The sequence below is a fragment of the Doryrhamphus excisus genome, chromosome 1 (assembly GCF_030265055.1).
Source record: "Doryrhamphus excisus isolate RoL2022-K1 chromosome 1, RoL_Dexc_1.0, whole genome shotgun sequence".
NCBI lineage: Eukaryota > Metazoa > Chordata > Actinopteri > Syngnathiformes > Syngnathidae > Doryrhamphus > Doryrhamphus excisus.
In genome coordinates, this window is record NC_080466.1 from 10,159,571 (window position 1) to 10,181,585 (window position 22,015).

The 22,015-nt window shown below is 42.5% G+C and overlaps 1 protein-coding gene across 3 annotated transcripts; it reads right to left on the reverse strand.

The window, feature by feature from the left end:
- Positions 1-1,213: 1,213 nt before the first annotated feature.
- ube2o (ubiquitin-conjugating enzyme E2O) lies at positions 1,214-20,500 on the reverse strand. Of its 3 annotated transcripts, XM_058070178.1 has the most exons (24): positions 19,977-20,500; positions 13,121-13,180; positions 12,940-13,050; positions 12,768-12,865; positions 12,254-12,317; positions 12,046-12,189; positions 11,797-11,906; positions 11,121-11,271; positions 10,962-11,019; positions 10,326-10,488; positions 9,763-9,918; positions 8,428-8,597; positions 8,238-8,350; positions 8,033-8,158; positions 7,732-7,821; positions 7,046-7,349; positions 6,582-6,949; positions 5,923-5,970; positions 5,790-5,862; positions 5,390-5,526; positions 4,943-5,146; positions 3,819-3,876; positions 2,966-3,740; positions 1,214-2,767 (listed from the first exon to the last, which is right to left on the reverse strand). In XM_058070178.1, exons 1-24 carry the CDS (start codon positions 20,409-20,411, stop codon positions 2,728-2,730), a joined length of 4,056 nt encoding a protein of 1,351 aa, XP_057926161.1. In that variant the 5' UTR covers positions 20,412-20,500; the 3' UTR covers positions 1,214-2,727. The 3 variants fall into 3 exon arrangements, with proteins under 3 accessions (XP_057926161.1, XP_057926153.1, XP_057926144.1); XM_058070170.1 differs by having other exon boundaries at positions 5,790-5,970; positions 8,428-8,582; XM_058070161.1 differs by having other exon boundaries at positions 5,790-5,970.
- Positions 20,501-22,015: the final 1,515 nt, after the last annotated feature.

Genomic DNA, 22,015 nt, shown 5'->3' on the forward strand with positions numbered 1-22,015 from the left:
CCAACGTCACGTTTGTTTGTATTGTGGTTAGTGTGGGGTGAAAAGCAAGACAAAGCATGCTGCTGCAGTGCAATGTTACACATATACATACAAATATACACTTTTTGATGATGAAAAAAAAAATGGTTGGAGCACTTGTAACAGCCATTGGGCAGACTGCTCCTTTGGAGGTAACTGCTCATTTGTTCCAGAATGGTTGGCTGTTTTGTTTTTTTGTTTTTTTTTTGCGGAATCTTCCTCAAATTGTTTCCAGTGTGCTAACATTAGCACGTATAAAGCTACCTAGCTAAAAAGCTAGGTGACCAACAAATTATATGTAATATAAAATTATTGAATAAAAAATATCTGTATCAGCAACTCACATGCCCTTGTATTTGGCATGCAGCAGCTCAATACCAACATTTTTGTACAGTGTTCCCTATTTATCAGTGAGCTAAGTTCCCAAATAGCCCGCAATAAGTGAAATCCGCGAAGTAGCCAACGTCATTATTATTCAGACTAGGGCAATGACGTTCTTGTTTAACACTCTCAAAAAAGTTCAAACCTCTGTTTGAATTTTAATCATCAAACCCCCAAGTCAAACACAAGAAATTATTAAGTCACTCACGCATGTACTGTATCATTTCGTATCCTTATTACATATATTTCTGTAGTACTCCTCCTGTCACCGTCCGCCTCCTTCGAATTGAAGATTCATTAACAAGCTAGCAATCAAGCAAGCTAGAAGATGACCTGTGGGAGACATGGTAGGGCGAAGCGCCAAAGGAGGTTGATTGACAATGGTCTACAGCCAATCAGGACGCAGAAAACAATGGAGTGCAAACACATGGCAGAGGGGGGAGAGAGAGAGAGACAGAGAGACAGAGAGAAAGAGAGAGAGAGAGAGAGAGAGAGAGAGAGACACTCGGCCTGGACCAGCGTTGTTAGCCGTAATTTAAAGAAACAGAAGCACAAAAAAAATTGACGAATAAGTGAGGGAACATTGTATCTCCCATTCCTTGTATATCAGTGCTTTTGCGTCAGGGTCCTAGCGAACAAATGTCAACAGGTATATCACCTGTCTCCCCCAGGTCAACAATTTACATTGTATAGTATGACTGGCAGTTTTAAGGGTGACAATATTTTTTTTCAATATAGTCATCTCATTTTTTTTTTAAATAAAAATGTATTACTGCAATACAACATGGATCCAAATAAAACAAAAGCTACAAGGTCACTTTAGTACTGCTTGCAAAGTTTAATAATACGTTATAATACATGTGTCTCAACACAACAAAAGCAATTTTAGAAAAACAAAAATCAGTCATATTTTGTGCACATGTGCCCCGGGCATCCACACATCTTAGAAGTCAAGTGAATGTTAAATATAATCATCTACTGTATGTATTTCTAGACTTTCCAATATATTCATGACATCTGCACAGAGGTAATCAGTCTAGAAATCATAACGTCTTCATATATATGTATATATATGTATATACCAAGCCACTGTGGAGATGTCGACAGTCAAGTCTTGCCCGTTCTTAAATTAAAGGCTTAAATTAAAGCAACATGTTACATGCTTTGGCTGTATGCAGGGATGGGGGGGGAGAAAATAATATACATACACAGAACATTGTACAATTGCAACATGTTCTTCCTTTGATACCTTGCGCTGTTTCCTCTGTCACATTAAAAGGCAGCCGAAATAATGACTTCAAAATCCAGCAGCCTGATTGCCTTATCTGGTTTAAGAGTTACGTATGTATGTGTGTGCATGTGGAAGACAAAACACCACCACCATCATCATCATTCATTTAAAACTTATGTTTTTTGATCCTCCTCAAGTCCAACGAGCACACAGACAGCCTATGTTACAAGCACAGCATTGGCTTAAGTCACCAAAACAATGTGTGATGGAATGCAGTTACCATTTTGTTTTTGTTTGTTTTTTAAGTATGTAAACAAAAGACTCCCGAGGAAGCACAAGTTTCACTTTTTTTGTCTTTCACAGTACTTTACAGCATCACCCAGTAGAATAAAACCCAGATCAGTCTTGAAATGATCTCATTATCTCCAAAGGACTGTAATGTATCTTTTTTTTTCTTTAAATATTTGTCTACCACTCATCCGTGGGGCAGGAAAGAGCAATAGTTAATAATTTCACATGTTTGGTGTCATTCATGCAGTTTGAAGGGGCGCACATACAAAAGCTACACTGGCAACAAGGTGCAGTGTTATTTTTAACAAGCAGCTCTGTACAAGATATTGTTTCTCAAGTAAGGCAACATATCAATGAGATAATGAAATGGGCAGGTTGTTTTTTGTGTCTTAATTAAGGTTGATAGCAAAAAGTGTTGCAAACCTATGCACACTGAATTTGCTGCGTGCTTCAGCAAGTGCAAAAGTAGTGGAGAAGCAGTTGGCAGTTTCGTAACATTCAGTACATTTTCTGTGTGTTTGACATATTGACATTTGGCAAAAACCATACAAGTAGTGATTTCCGTTAAAAAAAAGGAGAGTCCTGCTTGATGTGCTCAGATGGAGTCGGCTCTCCCAGATAAGCACAGGAGGATGTCTGTAGTGCTACAAAGTGGCAGCAGAAGCGGCCTTTATAAAGAGGAACCCAGTGCCCTTAATGCATCATCATGAGGTGGATCAGGATTCATGGCACTGTTTTTATTCCACCGACTGTGTGATTACCTGACTATACTGCAGATGAGGCTTTGTCGTATGCAGGTTTGCAGATCAGGTCCTTTTCTTTGTGTCACACATGTCTGTAGCGGCACTGGAGGAGAACAAAGACAGGAGATCAGGTCACACCACCACAGCCAGGAGCGGCCCGCTCTCCTGAGGAAAGGTGCTTTTAACGAAGAAAGGCGGAGCCATGAAGAATCAAGAGGGCTCCATTGGTAAAAGATCCTCTGCAATGATAAGGCAGGCGGAAGAGGAGAAGAGGAGGCGGCGAGGAGGAGGAGGCACTTACTTGTCCTCAGTGCAATCAGGGATGGCGGCGGCAGCCAGCGCAGCTCGATACTGCAGCAGCACGCCTCGGACGCTCTTCACAAAGCCCTTAGAGAGCGGGAAAAGTGGGAAGCCGATGTCCGGGTAGCCGCTGCCCTCGGGGAGGAAACTGCGGTAACTCTTTCTCCGTTTCTTTGGTCGAACCACCGGCTGGGTTCCCATGGAGCCGAGCACTCCATCGCCGCCAGCGGAAACAGATTCCATCACACCAGCGCGAACAACGAAAGTGCCACTCTTGCTACCCCCGCTTATAGATGTGCACCCCTGGGTGCTGTCACAGTCTGAGACGTGGCTCATCTCCTGCTGAGAGGCAGCGATAGTGGAGGGGCTCAGTCCTGAATCCTCCAGCTCCTCCTCCATAATACTGCCCTCCATCCCAGGATTCCTGGGGCTGCTATGGGCCATCACCACAGGCGCCTGCTCATCTAGAAGCTCCACAGAAGGAGCCTTGGCGTGATGACCCCGAGAGGACGCGGCGTGACTCCTCTCGGAGGTGTCGTGCAGCTCGAGCCACGCCTCCAGCCGGTGGACTAGCCGCCAGCCATTTGAAAGAAAATGTTCCTGGATCTCCTGTTTGAAAACCTCCACTGGGGTTTGGAGGAGCTGGGTCATGGACTGGACCATTTTGATCAGGGCCATCTCATTGTAGCACCTGCTGTTTTCATAACCTTCCTGGAGGCCACGGTCGCTGTCGAAGCCAGCCTCGTTGTAGTAGGGTTCGTTGACCAGGATAAGACCTGCAGAGAACACACACCTTCAACATGATGCTCATAAATGCAGATTTCTAAATTCCACACACGTGTGTGTAAATTAACCTTGTATGGAGATGAGGACTTGGAGCAGACTGGACTTGCTGGTCCATCTCTCAGTGCCCTGTTAATAAGACCAAGACAAGGAGGACATGATGAAGAACACAATTCCACTAAATCATCACATTAGAACACCCAAAGTCAAATGTGGCACTGATTCATTTCCAAGTTGTTCTAATTTCAGAAACTTTAGGAAAGAAAAAAATAATTCATTTTATGTTGCCAACATAAAAACTAACTGCACTGGCAATGTTTTAAGTAGTGAAATACGTGTATAATAAATAACTGTATTATGAAAGCAAAATCAAGTAAACCTGTTCACCCTTCAAAGACACCAGATAAAGTACACTTTGCCATCATTGCTTGCATATCGGGACGCTATGTTCAGAGTTTTATGCTACCGATATCAGGGTTCAAGCAAATATTCTTTGACCCATTGTTGATCTTCTCAAACTCAGCTGGCGAGATAGGAGACATAGTATCACCATCATAAGTGGAGTACCTCAGGGGTTGGTCCTTGGACCAAAATAGTTTATTTTGTATATTCATAATTTTGTTTGTCTATCTTAAACTGCTCAAATGTATTCTGATTGCGGATGATGTTAGTTGATTTTATTGTGGGGAAGATTTAACACAGATGTTGAATTTTAAAAGATAAAAACATGGCTTGATATCAATAAATTATTATTAAATATTGAAACAAACAACAAACAAACTAGATGATATTCAGTAACACAGGGAGGTGTAACATAGGTGCTTCAATTAGATTGAAATTATGGTTTCATTCATTCATTCATTCATTTTCTACCGCTTTTTCCTCGCAAGGGTCGCGGGGGTGCTGGAGCCTATCCCAGCTGTCTTTGGGCGAGAGGCGGGGTACACCCTGGACTGGTCGCCAGGCAATCACAGGGCACATATAGACAAACAACCATTCACACTCACATTCATACCTATGGACAATTTGGAGTCGCCAATTAACCTGGCATGTTTTTGGAATGTGGGAGGAAACCGGAGTGCCCGGAGAAAACCCACGCATGCACGGGGAGAACATGCAAAATTATGGTTTGAACTCCAAATTTTATTTTGAAGGTCTCTCTGTAATCGAATTTAATGGAGCTAGCCAGTCTCACCTTGCCAATCCAGGTGCCCAACAGACTGACGCAGACCTTGCCGTTGTCATAGAGGTTAGGATTGAGGCGCCCACTGCACTGAGACAGGTAGCGAAAAAGAGGCGGTACTGCCGGATAAATGTTAGGCAGCTGGATGTCAAAAAGGAACAAGCCATCCTCGTACGGAGTGCGAGTTGGCCCCTTGATCAGAGCTGACAACAGGTCCTGTGTGAGAGAATAATACAAAGGACTTAAGGCAACATTTACACAATGTCATGACTCTAAAGAATACTGGTGGTGACACCTATGGGTTGTGACCACATTTTCCAACAAATTTATACCAACACCATGTATACCGACAACACACAGCAGCATTAAAATGCACTGGCTGTGAAAGGTGGGCAGCCAGCATTCAGACAATACACAGGAGGATCTGGAGGTGATATGCCATGATGACTGTGAACCCACCATGCGATCCTCAAACGTCTTGACCATGATGCCCTCTGGCAGTGACGTTGCCAGCAGAGCCATCTCCTTCCTGACAGTACTGAAGAACTTCTTAGCTTCAGCTGGCTGAAATTCTATTTTGTGAAAAGAATGTGTGTCTGCAGTAGAGAGAAAGAGAGAGAGAGAGGAATTGCAACAACTGCCAAAGAGATTGCACTCATGTATCAGTGATTTTTCTTTGCAACTTAAGCTCAAGTTCAAGATGTCTAACACTGAGCAGGTCATTTAAAGAATAGGATGGATATTGGTGCGCTTAGCATGTCTTATTTGGTTTTGTCGACTGACTTATCATTCAGATCAAGCCTCAAAAAAACCAAAGGACTATTTTGACAAGAGGACAGAGGGGGTATGATTTTCTCACCTGGTGCCCAATCCAGGACAGAGAACACTTCGCCCTTGGCACTGGTAAAGGTGACGCCAGGTTTGCCGCCACTCTGTTGACACAGTACAGGTGTGTCACTCAGAAAATCACTGGGCCTCTCTTGTCCACCCACCGGCGTCTGAGGCTCCGGGTGGGGCTTCTCCTCAGCAGCTTTCTCAACCTGAACAGTGAGGAACCAGCAGGGAGTTGGCAATTTCCACAAAGTAGGATTCAATATTAACGAATGGAAAATATATACAAGAGTATATAAGTATAAGAGAATATATTCACCCCTTTAACTATGAAGGGGTTGATAAATGACAAAAGAAGAAGCCAACAACTTACCACTTCCGCATGGAATGGGAGGATAACATTTAATTCCTATTTACCTCGGCTGACTCAATACAGTGTGGTAATATCTCATCAGTGTTTTGTGCTGTTACTGACATCTAGTATCCAAAATACTACATACTGTATAACTTGTAGTTCAATATTTTGACTAATATTGTTATAGTCAACCACAAACCAGTGATCGGTTGTTAATTAGCGAAGGGCAACATAGTTCCTGTTTCTATGCCAGTGTTTTGGTGAGCAGAATATTTGTGTTTGGAGGTGCTGGACCGTAGAGGAGGTTTTCATGAATGTGACCATGTTGTCCTTGAAATGGCAAATTATCTGAAAATCAACAGCAACTCTGCTGGTTTTAGCAAATAGTACACTCCATTCATTTAGAAAATCAAGTCCCCACAAGAAACATGATCCGACCATTTACACACAATTCATCAAGCATACCTCCATCCCTGCGCCTGCACCCCCACCTGCCTCCACCACCGCCTCCATCTTCTCCTCCTCCACAATGGCCACATTATCCAGCGTCTTTCTCAGGTTCTCCTGGAGCTTTTTGATATCATCCAGAAAACGCTTCTCCTTGGTAGGCTTCTCAGGGGTTGAGGGCAGCGCCGAACTCACAACATTGGCTGCAGAAGCCGGTTCAGTTAAGGTAGGCGAGGTCGGAGAGACGCCAGTCCAAAGTTGCTCCACGGTCATGTTCTTCAAGCTCTCCAGAATCTTCAGGGCCTCCTTTAACTCCCTGAAGCCTCGAGAAGCACAGTCTTTGCTCGGCTTCTCTGCTCCATTGATGGCTCCTGCTGGAGTACTTCCTAAGAAGATACATTTTGAACCTATTGTTAGAGAAACATCAAGGCATGTTTCTACCAAGGGGTACACTTCAATGCAATATAGTAGTAAACCCCCACCTCCTGCAGAAGTAGCACTAGCCATAGCTACCGATGCTTCGCCCTCGACTGTTTTTGTGGGACTGGTGACTTTGCTGCCCTCTTGAGGGGGAATAATGAACACAGAGGAGCCGGTGGGCACGGGGGTCGCCGTCTCTGTGACGTCCATATTGTTGATGTGGCTGTCATCTTCTGTGGTGAGGCCGTTGTCAGTTTCCCAGCTGTCACTCTCATCCTCCCATTCCTCAGTGGACAGGCCACTGCTGGTCTCCTCCACGGAGTCGTAGTCGGTCTCCTCGATCTCTGACTCCACACCGTAGAGATGCTGTGTTGGATTCACAAAAAGCATGACAATGATGGACTTCAACTGATAGCGAAGTAATCAGTAGTTAGTTGGTAGTTTCTGATTTACATTCACATTTCTGTCCCAAGAAACATTTCTTTGTGTGGTAATGGCTGGCTCTCAGGAGGACGTTTATTTTTCTTTAGCTATGATCTTCAAATTTTTGATCAGCTGACAAACAGCCTTTCTCAAAGTCTTTCTTTTGTCTCACTCCCATTTCTTTTTTCGGAATTTTAAACTCTACGTACAACCTCCTGAAGATCCAACAGTGCAAAATGTATATGATTGCAATTGCATGTATAAAATGGTGGTGTTATTACTATTATTATTCTTCAGTTTTTTGTCATTTAGAGTGCAAGTGTACCTGTGGGAGGACGATGGTCATAGAGTTGTCTGCCCAAACCACTTCCACTTTGCTGCTTATGTCCACCCTGGACACTTGGCCTACCGACGTCTGAGAAAACAGAAGACAAACAACCAGTCACACAAAGCAATTATATGCAAATGAATCATTCTCTTCTATGTATGGTCTTAAGACTAAACAATAATGCACATGTCCTGGGCCATTATTTATTTTGAATGCCTACATACATTCTGTCATTATAGCCATTGTCATTGTAGACAAAGAAGCTCCCTTAACAACCCATGCAAATGCATAAATTCACCTCATTTTCACATTCGTTCTCTCCGTCTGAGTTCCATATTCTTATGACAATGTCAGTGGTGCGGAAATGGAAATCAGGGTGATCAGCTATGTCGTACACGCTGACATCTTCCTCCACACCGATAACCTGGAAGCAATGAAAACTCAACATGTTCCATTTACTGCATACGAACCAAAATAATAGGAGTTTTTGTTTCTTGACTGACCTCCACATCATCACTGGTGGGATTGAGTTTGATCCATCTGACGACGCACGTTCTGCCCCTGTGATCACCAGATTGGATCACGCCGTATACTCCTGGGTCCTGGAGGGCTTGGGCTATTGTGAGAAACACAAACGCACCTTGAGGATCAACAACATGATGAACACAAATACAGAAATGTCTAAATACTTACGTCGTTTGTCTACAACAAAGTCACCAGGACAAAACTCGTGGCTGTCAAGGTGCTGGATGGGGATGAGGTCATTTGATCTGATCCCCTTCTCAACATGCCCATCCTTCCACATCACATCAGCTGTGGTTTTGGTGGACACAACTTCTACAGCCACACTACACACAAAACCACTGAAATTAGTGTGTCAACCAATTTTACTATTAGTACAGGTATTGCGGTTACAAATGGAACCTTTGTTAACGTCTGCCCCAGCGTGTTTTTTGCCACAATTTTGCCTCAGTTTGCATGCATTCCCTGGTGAGTGTACAATATAGCATGCATCTTGTTGTGTTGTTAGCACACTACGTGAGTCCATCCCTGTTCTTAATGGATTTTTTAATCACAAAACGTCCTCCCTTTTTAGCATCCTTTTAGCTAGAAGTTATGTCGCCTGTATATGATGTCATCAGCAAAAAAAACTATTTTTTTTACATACATAAAACAATTAAAAATGCAAATAGATGACGAGTGAAAGGCCAAATTAACATTCATTCATTCATTTTCTACCACTTATCCTCACAATGGTCGCAGGGGTGCTGGGGCCTATCCCAGCTGTCAGGGTACACCCTGGACTGGTGGCCAGCCAATCACAGGGCACATATAGACAAACAACCATTCACACTCACATTCATACCTATGGACAATTTGGAGTCGCCGATTAACCTAGCATATTTTTGGAATGTGGGAGGAAACCGGAGTACCCGGAGAAAACCCACGCATGCACGGGGAGAACATGCAAACTCCACACAGAGATGGCTGAGGGTGGGATTGAACTCGGGTCTCCTAGCTGTGTGTAAATGAACATTTAAGGCTATTTTTACCTACACAATGTCTCAGCGAGCTCAACCACCACACCTTCCTGTTTTCGGTCATATTTATTGTATATGAGAATTATTGTAAATAATAATAATAATACATTTTATTTGTATAGCGCTTTTCAAGATACTCAAAGACACTTTACAAAAGAATGAAGTTGAATAGAGCAAGTAAACAGAATAAAAGACACACCAAAATACAACATTCATTGGTTAGTACACAGTTAAAAAAGCGGGGCGTTATTATATTATATATAATTGTAACATTTGTTTGGTTAATCTGAAAAAAATTGACGTTAACCAAGGTTCCACCATATTGAGGAAATAATAATAATCACACTGCAAATACGTAAAAATGCTATGAGTAAGTCAAATAAAAATGCAAAGTGTCAAAATGTGTCTTAAATTTTCACATAGATAAAAAAAATGACTGTGCTCTGTTGTACAGTAAAGACACAAATGTCAAAGGAAAATGTCTCACCAGTCTCCTGGTTTGTACTCGCGGGAGAACTTGGTCCTCTTTTTCTTGTGCTTCCTCTTTAGGTTGCGGATGGACAGCGGGATGCTTTTCTTACGGTTGGTTCCAAGGCCACCACTTTGAGAGGAGGCCGTGGAGCTGGCAGATGAAGTCAGAGAGCTGCAGTCCGGTTAAGGACAGGGAGAAAAAGAACAATTATTCTGTAATGGGTTTAATAAATATAGACTCAAGGTGCGTCCCCTGAAATGTACATTAATGCACAGTGATAAATTTCATATAAACTGTGCGTTATAGTGACTTATATGTCGTTCTCTCTATTCCAGTTGCATACTTAAATAGGTCATCAAAAGGACAATTAATGAGGCCAGGCTCCTGCAAGTCCAAAAACATATTTTCCATGCATTTTGGAATCTTGTCTTCGTAGTGTAACATGCAACCTCATGTGAGCTAGTCAGTACTTGGACTTCAAATGCTTACAGTGTTGTATTATTGTTGTGGATAGAGTTTTTAAACATTCACCAAAAATGTTAAAATAAGTGTGTTTGAATATAGGCTAAATGTCAGACCTGGTATCGTCAGTGTCTTCTGCTGCCTCGTCGTCAGCATCCTGTTCTCCGTGTTCTGCAGGGGTGTCGTTTGTATTTTGGGAGTCAGGGGGGTTCTGGTTGGGTCCCACAGGGCCGTTACTGTTGTGATGAGAGGAGTCTGCTTGTTCTGGTTTGTGCTCGCCTACGGCCACATAATAATCACGTTAAGTAAAAAGATGACTTATAAGAACAATCCTCATTAAAACAATTGTAATGACAAGTCTGTGACCCAATGGTGTTTTAGAGTCAGTTCTGTGAGAGAAAAATAACATTGTCATCTACTTTCCTGGATCATGCAGACAAATGTCTGTGTCAGCTATAATGTGCTTGCATTTCAGCGCCATTTCTCGACAGTCTATTCCCACAGCTCAGAGCCTCATTTGTGGAGTGTGTCAGACAGACACGCTCTCAGAGGAACTTAAAACTCTCTGACACTGCATCAAGACGTTCAGTTCACAGATATTTGGAGGAAAGAGATATGAAAAAAAAATATGCTCCATTTTCTGACCATGACAAATGAATAAGGACTTTTTCGTTTGTGTGTGTATATGTGTGTAGAGGAATAATAATGGGAATGCTCATGTGTGTTTGTCAGACAGAATAATTATTTGCCACCTTGTACGTCGACATTTTCAGTCTTCTTCCCTGAATCCTTCTTGAAAATTCTTTTCAACTGCAAAACACACACACGCACACAAAGTGTGAAATGTAATAATATGTGGACTCATAAGAGCTAGTGAATAAGCAAGAAAGGATTACTCTTGTAATCTAGACCTTTCTGACAACAGGGTCTTCCGGCAGGACGTGGGTCCCTTCAGGTCCTTCAAATGTAATGCGTGTGGTGTCCCCTTTGGCAGGGAACACGTAAAGTGCCCTCTCACCAAGCACCCTCTGGGTGTGGTCGTAGTAGCCTAGACGCCTTACCCTAAAAGCCAGTGAGGAGCAAAACATTACAAACAGTACAACACCTATACATCCATACTTTGTTTTTTACATTCAGTATAGTTACTCCTGACTCCATTCACTGAGCAATATCTGATGAACCTCCATGTGCAATATTAAGGCTCTAAATGCAATATACTAAGTTCTAAGTGAAGTATTCCCATAATGCCTCATATTAACTCACTAGCAAGATCTCAGTGTAAAGACTGGTCATATATCTCATCTCATTTCATATTATCTGCATACTGTATTAGTATATAACTCTGGGAAAAACTGTTGATTTTGTTAATACTTGGGTTGTTTATTTTACTATATTGTGTATTTTGTAGTTTCTGTACTCTTGCTGCTGTGCAATACAAATTTCCCCACTGAGGGACGAATAAAGGCATATCTTATCTTATCTTACCTACGTTTGATTTCCATTTACACCTAAGAAAACGACTGAATAGACTCTGATATAAGACATAAGATTTGGGTTATTACAAGTATGTTAAAAGAGGATGTAGACCTGCAGAGATTCTCCTGCGTGACAGTGCCGGGTGGAGGATAGATGCTGTCTGAGCCTTTTGGTGAGTAGCTTTTCGTGATCCACGTCACCTTCAGCTCCACCACCTTTACCTGAGCAAATTCCCAACAAAAACACCATTGAGAATCTGAAATGCAAGTGGACAAACTTGATGGCAAACATGTGGATGCGTGTGTGTTTTTTTTTGATGTACAGGATCTACAATTGTCTGTAACCATACAATCACTGTACCTCTTCCACTACCGCCCTAAACTTGCACTTCCTGCTGAGGACAGGTTTGACACCAGACAGCCACTGGACATTAGAGAAGACTTTAGCAGGACCCATCAAGACCTGGCCCGGGTAGAAGCCATATGCCTCGTCAAAGAATAGACCCTGCCAAAAATAACAAGGAATGAGCAATGTCGAGCAATGTTTCACAAACATTAACTTCACGTACCGAATCACTGATGTGAGGACTGACGTCATACAGCTTAGCGCCATCCTCCACGCTCATGGAACACCTGGAAGGTGAGAGAGCTTTCGCTGAACACCCATCCACATAACAACACAGAAATTCATTCATTCATTCATTCATTTTCGACCGCTTTTCCTCACGAGGTTCGCGGGGGTGCTGGAGCCTATCCCAGCTGTCTTCGGGCGTGAGGCGGGGTACACCCTGTACTGGTTGCCAGCCAATCACAGGGCACATATAGACAAACAACCATTCACACTCACATTCATACCTATGGACAATTTGGAGTCGCCAATTAACCTAGCATGTTTTTGGAATGTGGGAGGAAACCGGAGTACCCGGAGAAAACCCACGCAAGCACGGGGAGAACATGCAAACTCCACACAGAGATGGCCGAGGGTGGAATTGAACCCTGGTCTCCTAGCTGTGAGGTCTGCGCGCTAACCACTAGACCGCCGTGCTGCCCAACACAGAAATTAGCACACAAAAAAAAACCTACCTGGCTCCATTGGAGAGTTTGAGGATGATGTGATTGGTCAGGTCATACACTTTCCCCAGCCAGAAGTCATAGGCTATGTAGTCACCATACATGAAAGACTGGCGAGGACAGAGTTAATCAATTATCATTGTGATTTTAAATATATCGTTGGGCAATTAAACAAGAATCTTACCCATATGTGTTGCAGCTCTTTGCTATTGACAGGATACAAGACACAGTTTGTCCCCACAAGCTTCACTGCACACTCAATGTCAATGTTGGTGACAATGCCGCACTGGTTGTCCTGCAATGAAACAAACAAAGAGGTTAATCTGACTGTGGGGGTTATAAAGATGCAGTGAGTGTACTCTTACGGTTGAATTATTCCGCCGAACAATATCTCGAATCATGATGGATCTGTCTTCAAGTTTCAGCTGTTGGAGGATGGGAGGAAAAAAAAGATTAGTTACCTCATCACTCAAATACTGAATTCTGGGAGGCATGGTTCCTATAAATTATCACAAATACACAAATTAATTGTATGTTTCTGAGATAACCAGTGTATCTCATGGGTACACAAGCTGTTTTATTCTGTCTGGGCTGAATACTAAGTATTACTTCCACTGTTGCTATGGCTCACTGTGTGAAAGAAGATTGGTTGAGTGGTGGTGTGTATGATGCAGAAGAGAAGTGTCTGTTTCTCCCTCAAGATAAAAAAAGATTCATTGTGAGGGGTCGATGATGAGCTGTATCTGCTTTGACTGTGAGCTCTAATTATGACAGGTACTGGATGAAGAGGGCGAAGCGGAGGCACTGCAGAGGACTGCAGCTCAGGGGGGACCACGCCTGTTCGCCCCCGCTTGCTCGTCTGCGCTATGCTAACAAGCTCGCTGGGAGACTAAACAAGAGGAAGCATTGGTGACATTAGCATGAACTGGGACACATCTTTGATGTACACGAGCATGTCCGCACACCGAGTGAAGTCCGCCCACTGATTCTGTAAGATCTGTCTATGACAACGAAAGAGCAGATTCCTTCAGACACTCCATACAACTTGATTAAGGTCATCAGGCTCCTTACAATGTACAGTACATTCTGTATGGACTTATTGCAACGCCATGGAGTGGGGCTGCATGAGTGCTGCCGGCACTGGGGAACTGTGGTTCATTAAGGGTCATATGAGGTAATGTTTGTAATAATGAATTTAAACATTCATTCATTCATTTTCTACCGCTTTTCCTCACGAGGGTCGCGGGCGTGCTGGAGCCTATCCCAGCTGTCTTCAGGCAAGAGGCAGGGTACACCCTGGACTGGTCGCCAGCCAATCACAGGGCACATGAATTTAAACATGACTATTCAAAAGTTACCAAACAGATTAGGTGAATTTGTATAAAGTATCTGAACCAGATCTGCATCGCTTATACCAGGCTGAATTTTACTCGGAATCAGATTGGAAACAAAATCAGTGGTGTCGCACATCACTCCCAAACTGGCAACAATAAAAGCTCCAGGTGCATGAAGCGCAATGGCAATATGCATCGATAGCAAGTCGAAGCTAACCATTGTTGATATAAGAATAAGCGAGAACATAATCGATCCTGCCGACGCCCTGATAGCTTTCCTGTAGCTGCAGCAGGACAGGCTGTATTGATTGACAGAACTCTCTGAGCCACTTAGCCACGAGGATACAAACAGTGCAATGACAGCACTAGTGTCTACATGAAGTATCTTCATCACCTTTGCGTCGGTACAAAGGGAGTAAGGAAAGGAGTAGTCGATTAGGAAAGTAGGGAGTAGCGCATAAAAACAAGTTGCATACGACATGAGGCGCAGAGGGGTGTAGTGGTGGAAAAAAAAAGATGAGAACGTGGCAGAGCAGACAGGTCAGACAGTTGGAAGACAGAGTGACAAATCAAGAAGCACTGGAGAGATTGAAGAGCTGAGAGGTAAAAGGTGTATATCGGTGTATGAGAGGGCAGTGCACCGTCTCCCTTATAGGGAGGGCCCAGACTGCGGATAAGAATGGAAGCACAAGAGGAGACGATATCAAATGAGATCCATTATCTCTGGGCAGGATGAGCATCCAGTCAGCAGCATATTACGTCATCATCACTGGGAAGCTGATGGAGGAACGGGTGGAGGGGTAAGCACTGTGGGGGGTTGAGATGGAGGATGGAGTGGAAGGTCATATCTGATTTACCATAAAGTGTCTTCCTAATGATAACAGCACATGGCAGGCTTTGAGTTGTCATTGGAGTGAGAGTTACACATAACTAATGCTGCATTAGGCTAAACTGGGAGGAAGGAAATCTAACAAAAAGTAAAGAAAAAAACATGGCCGACAACCTCGGTAGAGGTGTAGTCACACGCTTAATTGTTTTAGGCAGCATGGTTCATGCTTACAGTTTAACATAACTTCATGTGATTGCTCATAATTAATTTTAAATTTTAGTTTTAGGTCAGAAATGTCCAATTTCTTGTGTTACATTTCAAGAAACCTATATTTGAAGTGAAGTGTGTTCCATTTGTTTGCGTGTATTATGTGTATTTATGGCTAGCTGACGAGCTGTGTTAAAAAATAAACGCGCTTCTCGTATTTTTTCCCACCCAGAACCTGCACGTCGTCATCGGGCATTGTAAAACATTCCTTACATTAAAGCCATAAAACACAATGTGGTGAAAAGATACTCCTAGAGACCGAGTAGCGCACACACACATACACAACCACACGAGCATGCTAAACTAAACTAACCCTTGCTAGCTTCCATTTACGCTTTTTAATTTAAGCCACCAATTTTTAGTTCAATGACATGAAAAACATGAGGTGAATTTTATGTCTTAAAAACGTTTTTTTTCCAAAAACAGGTAGTCGCGATTCACAAGGGTTACATTTTTGGGGGAAAAAAATGCAAATAATGAGCGGAAAAAGTACTAAAAATGCCTATTTTAATTCTCTAAACTAGGAGTGTCACATAATTTCACGAGATTAAATCGTGACAAGATTTGTCATTCAGAACAAAAATGTCCCAAGGGCATTCGGCCTGAAATAAATTACTTAATTAATCACACAACACATTGTGGTGAAAAGATACTCCTCAAGACCAAGTAGCGCACACACATACACAACCATACGAGCATGCTAAACTAAACTAACCCTTGCTAGCTTTCATTTACGCTTTTTAATTTAAGCCACCAATTGTTATTTCAATGACATGAAAAACTTGAGGTGAATTTTATGTCTTAAAAACGTTTTTTTTTTTCCAAAAACAGGTAGTCGCGATTCACAAACGTTACATTTTTTGGGGGAAAAAAATGCAAATAATGAGCGGAAAAAGTCCTAAAAATGCCTATTTTAATTCTCTAAACTAGGAGTGTCACATTATTTCACGAGATTAAATCGTGACAAGATTTGTCATTCAGAACAAAAATGTCACAAGGGCATTCGGCCTGAGATAAATTACTTAATTAATCACACAACACATGAAGTGGATAATTTTTGGTCACCTCAATATATTGCAAAGTGCATTTGTGTGTTTTCAGGCAAGAAGAGAGTTCACACTGTGCATTGATATCAGCACCTTAGCAGGTTTGTTCCATAGAACAACAGAATGAATGGAATGAGCCCTTTGGCCAGTCATACAGTCTCTTAATCTCGGTGGGTTAAAAACAGCTAATAAGCTTGAACAAGCTTGAAAAAGATGCAGTAAATGTTATATGTATACATGGGTATAATATGTGTTGTTAAAAAGCATGGAATACTCAAATTAAAAATAGAATAAAATCAATGATGAATGGGCCGTAACACTATCCACCATCCTCCCCACTCAGCCCTATCGTCCAGGGAGTGGCTACTACATCATCGCACCCCCCACTACAGCTCTCAAGGAGCAGTGCCTTCATTAAAACACAAGACGACACAGCCGACCTGCTGCTGCTGTGTCATGCACACCATGAAGGATTGTACACAACATTCTGAGATGTCCTCATCACACCACGCCCCACCTGCTGCAATGCACCTCTTGCCCTCAGCTTCAATGTTCGGATGTGGGTCACATAATATGAACGTGGTAACAAAAGAGGCATGGAGAGATGGAGATGTAAGCCCAAATGGCTGCTGCCTCTAGAGACACGTATTAAGATTTCATGACAGAAGATGGTGGAGAAAGGTAGTGAGCACACTTGTTCATGCTTCAATTCCATTTCTATACGTTTTGGAGGGGATGACTTCCACACAAGCAGGTTTCTGCTCATGGTGCTTCTTTCATGCTGAATAAATGACAGTAGGGTTCCTTCATGGTTCTAAATTGTCCATAGGTATGAATGTGAGTGTGAATGGTTGTTTGTCTATATGTGCCCTGTGATTGGCTGGCAACCAGTCCAGGGTGGACCCCGCCTCTAGCCCTAATGTCAGCTGGGATAGGCTATTACTTTTCTACCCTAAACCTCAAAAGGTCCCACATTGGAAGTTCCCTTCCTTCCTTTCCTTTTCTACCGCTTATCCTCACGAGGGTCGCGGGGGTGCTGGAGCCTATCCCAGCTGTCTTCGGGCGAGAGGCGGGGTACACCCTGGACTGGTGGCCAGCCAATCACAGGGCACATATAGACAAACAACCGTTGACACTCACATTCATACCTATGGACAATTTGAATTCGCCAATTAACCTATACTATACTATACTATACTATACTATACTATACTATACTATACTATACTATACTATACTATACTATACTATACTATACTATACTATACTATACCTATACCTATACCTATACTTATATACTATACTTATACTGGAGCATAGTCACTACGCTGCCCCTTCTGACGGCATCTTGGTTCTGTGCGTGGGCTTGTAATTCTCTGCCAAAACGCTAGGAGCAGTGTTTAACTGAGAGTCAGCAGCCATAACTCCTGTTGAGTAGGTTGGAGCCGGAACATCAGTCACCTTTATTGTAACTCAGGGGTCTCAAACACGCGGCCCGCGGGCCAAATGTGGCCCGCAGGACACTAGTTTGAGGCCCCCGCCTTGATATGAAAGTTTAATGTTAGTGCGGCCCGTGCAAGTTTGATATGGATGCTGTATGGTATCATGTACCCAGAAAAAATTATTACGTTTGATTAATGTTCATGTTAAAGGTTAAATAACTGTTAATAGTTATCCTCCCTATCCATGTGGAAGTGGTAAGTTTTTGGCTATTTAAGTTAGGAAATAACTTGGAGGCTACCGTTTAGGTCGCGAGCTCTCTAGTTTGCGAGTTAGCATATGTCTCAAGACCCTGCAGTTGCGCAATATGTTGTAAATAAAAAGAGTATAAATGTGACTATAGTTGTGTTTTGTCATGTCTACAGGGCTCTAATAATGCTTTGTTAATTTTAATCTGAAAAAAATAATTTGTAAAGTAAGATATTTGAGAACAGCGGAATGTTTTATCAGAGCTTTTCTTGTAGAAAATTGGAATCAAAGCGAAGTTTTTAAATTTTTTTTTTGTTTTTAATAAATGCGTTTTTTGGGGGTTTTTTTTGGAAAACTTGATGCGGCCCAGTCTCACTTGAGACCCCTGCCCTAATGCCTCACTTCCTCCATGAAGTGGTGGGTGCATACAGAGGGGCGAGCTCATCTAGCTAGGAGCAGGTCAGAGATGGTATCATATCGCCGACAATGAAGATTTTACCTCCTTATTGTCATGAAAATACAAAACTTGAGCCTCTCTTGTCTCAAAATGGGTGTAAACATTTGTTTCCCCTCTGGGGATACATTTAAATGTTAGAACACTTTTGAATAATAGGAAACCTTTCACAACAATAACAACAAATGGTTGCAATAGAGACATTCATTCTTATACAGCAGCAAGTTACTTTGAATTGTCTGGAACTGCTACTCTGTCACCTCAGAATCGCCTCAGTTAAACTATAATTTCATGGCTACTGCTGCTTCTCGGAGATTAAATTCCTTGTTTTGCAGTGAAAATGCTCATTTTATCAATCTCTCCAGAACATCTGCCTACTGATTGCGGGCAGCAAAAAGTTTGTGAAAATTACCACAAAGATACACAACTTAGGGAGCAACTTAAGAGTGTTTATTATCATGCTGCATCATTATACTTAATACAGAGCAGCAGGCAAGCATGTTGTTGTGTTAACTGCAAAGCTATTGTGGAGCATTTGTGGTCACTCTAAAGGACTTCTTCTAGTTCTATCCTGTCAAACTGATATTTCTAGAGCAATCTTTGTTTTGAATAAACAAGGCTGGAAGCTTGACAATACATGAAAGCTCTGTGACGTACAACACAGAAGCATCAACGAATGTTCTTCTTTTTAGCTTTTCAACAGCAAAACTCAAATGTAAGAGGAGTCAAGAAACAAAATGCCCACATTTGTATTAGTTTTAGAAGAATCCTTCTATTTTTTTCTTTTTAGTCAGGCGTTTAGGGTCCATTTCCATTTCATGGCAATAGCTGTGAAAATATCATATAATAATTTAACTTTAAATGAGTCAGTCCCTTAACTACGTGAACCTGAAATACATAGGTCAAATGTTAATTGGATTTTGGGGTGTATTTAAACTCTTGAAGGGGTAGTATGTTTACACAACTAAAAAAAATATTCTATACATTACATTATAAAGAGTATTTGCTTATTAGTGTTACCACGGACTGGTGTATTTAGAATCCAACACAACACAATTGTGCCATTTTGTAATATTTAACTTTAAATTATGAAATTAAATAATTGAGATTTAAAGGAGTTAAAGGGGTCAGGGTTCAGTGCAAACACTTTAAGCATCCTCCCTTGGTTGCTCATTCAATGTGCATCACCATTTATTGAAAATGCTGACAAAAATAGCTGAAGTTATCACCTATGGTGGCACGCCCTGCTAGCCTGACTTTAGAATAAGCTAGCCCCTCAGTGGTGGTATGCACCTGTCAAAGGCTTAGCATAATACCAAAAAACGCCTATTGGGAAACTATTAAGATACTATTAACACATTAAATGCAAGTAAAGTGTAAATAATGTTTGGCTTTAGCGAAGCTGCTGATACGCTGTAGTTAGCATGTGCGCTACAATGTTAGCCAGTTAGCCAGCTACGCTAGTATTACAGCATAGGAATTAAGATGCAGCAAGTGACAACACATCCACCACGCAGTGTTGTCCACGACCCACATGGACACCCAAAAACACCGCAAAATGGACAATTTGTGTCACTCAAAAGACAAGCAGTAATGTGGTACCTTTGTCTCCCTGATGTCCTGCTTGCCTCCATCAGGGTACCACTGGACACGGACAACTCCACGACCGAGAGGCCGACTGCCCACTGCACTCTCTGTGTCCGAACCACACGGGACTTTTCCTCCACCATGGTCTCCTCCACCACCGCCACCCCCTCCTCCACCACCTCCACCTCTCCCTCCGCCGTCATCAAGGTCCGAGTCCGAATTGAAGTCCTCCTCACCGTGGATCATCCGTACGAGGCCGAACCTGACAGAACCTCTGTACCTCCCGGAGACCAGGTCGTGGGAGAAGAGTAGCCGCTGAGAGTCGTCCGTGGTGGGAGACAGGGCCATGGATGCAGGCTCCGAGCACAGGCTGGCCGAGGGAGAAGGGGCCGGGGTCGGGGAGGTTGGCCGTGCAGCGTCCGTCGAATCCGGCGCTGGGGGTTCAGCCATAGCTGCTGTTTTCTGTGAGTGATGCTGGAGTGGAGGACGACCGTGCAGTGAAGAGTGCAGACCTGGAAGCTGGGAGGGCACGCACGCGTTTACGTGGTTACGTTAAAGCTGCGTCCCTTGCGTAAAGTCGGTGCGTCATTGTGCAGTACTCTCTCTCGCCGTTGGGTGGCAGTCAAAAAAGAGAGGAGCGGAAAAGGGAAATGAAGAGGAAAAAATGGGGGTAGGAAAAAAGAATTGGCGAAAAAACGCGGGGGAAAATAAAGCAGGAAAAGGGTAAAAGAAAAACACTTTAACTCAATTTAACATAACTGCTGTTTGAACATTAAATATTTTTTTGTTTTCGTTTTAAAGCTGCTGCATAACCTGGAGAATGGCTGGAAAGGGGGCACTCGTGTTCAAATGTATATCTGCCTGTATGGGTTTGAGTTGTAGTAGCACTCGCTGACCACCTGATGGCAGCAGAATCAGCATAATAGGACTGATTGCAACTGGCTGAAGATTATATTTTGGACAACCAAATTATAGACCATATTTTATAGATCATTGGTTACCAATAGTAGTTTAACAGAAGAGATTGAACAAACATTCTATATTTTTCACAATTAAGAAGTAAACTTAAGGAAAATTGGTGAAATCAGGGGTGGGCAAACTTTTTGACTCGCAGGCCGCCAGATGTGGCTCCTGGGCCGTAGTTTACCCACCTCTGGTGTAAATTGTTCTTTATGCGAGAGGGATTTAACATAAGATCATAAATAAGATTTATTTTTGTGTGGCAGACACATACATGTTGTGCACACACACCAGAACAGTCACTTTGCAGTCATGTTATTGTGGCTATACATTCTGTGATAGCTAACACAAGTAGCTAAACATAGCCAAGTGGATATCATTAGTTGACAACAAACAACAAGTATTAATGTTGGGTGGCTCTCTGTATGCAAATTAGGAAAGAATATAATGCTACCATTAAGTCATTTTGATGCATTTTTCAGGATCTTCTGACATATGGAAAATACATCCACCTACTTTCTATGCCGCTTATCCTCACGAGGGTCCCGGGTATGCTGGAGCCTATCCCAGCTGTCTCCAGGCGAGAGGCGGGGTACACACTGGACTGGTTGCCAGCCAATCACAGGGCACATATAGACAAACAACCATTCACACTCACATTCATACCTATGGACAATTTGGAGTGGCCAATTAACCTAGCATGTTTTTGGAATGTGGGAGGAAACCGGAGTACCCGGAGAAAACCTACGCATGCACAGGGAGAACATGCAAACTCCACACAGAGATGGCCGAGGGTGGAATTGAACCCTGGCCTCCTAGCTGTGAGGTCTGCGCGCTAACCACTCGACCGCCGTGCTGCCTGGAAAATACATGATAATCATATTTTGTGAAAAATGTTCTGTATGCCATTCTACATATATCAAAAAATCTGGAAAATCTCAAATTAGCCAACTGTTTATGTTTTTTGAGCAGTGAAGGAACTCACACACACAGCCCATATATGTATAATCTTTTTATACATCTGGAAAAATATACATCCTCTTATCTTTTTTATTTCTATGAACTTCAATGCGATATACTACCACAATACAAAA

What these genes read in the sequence shown, in the direction of transcription:
- ube2o (XM_058070161.1), bottom strand. Translation starts at nt 20,411, where the DNA reads ATGGCTGAACCCCCAGCGCCGGATTCGACGGACGCTGCACGGCCAACC. An exon ending in AAACTCTCCAATGGAGCCAG is followed by an intron (nt 12,318 to 12,767) that starts GTAGGTTTTTTT and finishes CTCACCTTCCAG; the next exon opens with GTGTTCCATGAGCGTGGAGG. An exon ending in CCACCAGTGATGATGTGGAG is followed by an intron (nt 8,159 to 8,237) that starts GTCAGTCAAGAA and finishes CATTGCTTCCAG; the next exon opens with GTTATCGGTGTGGAGGAAGA.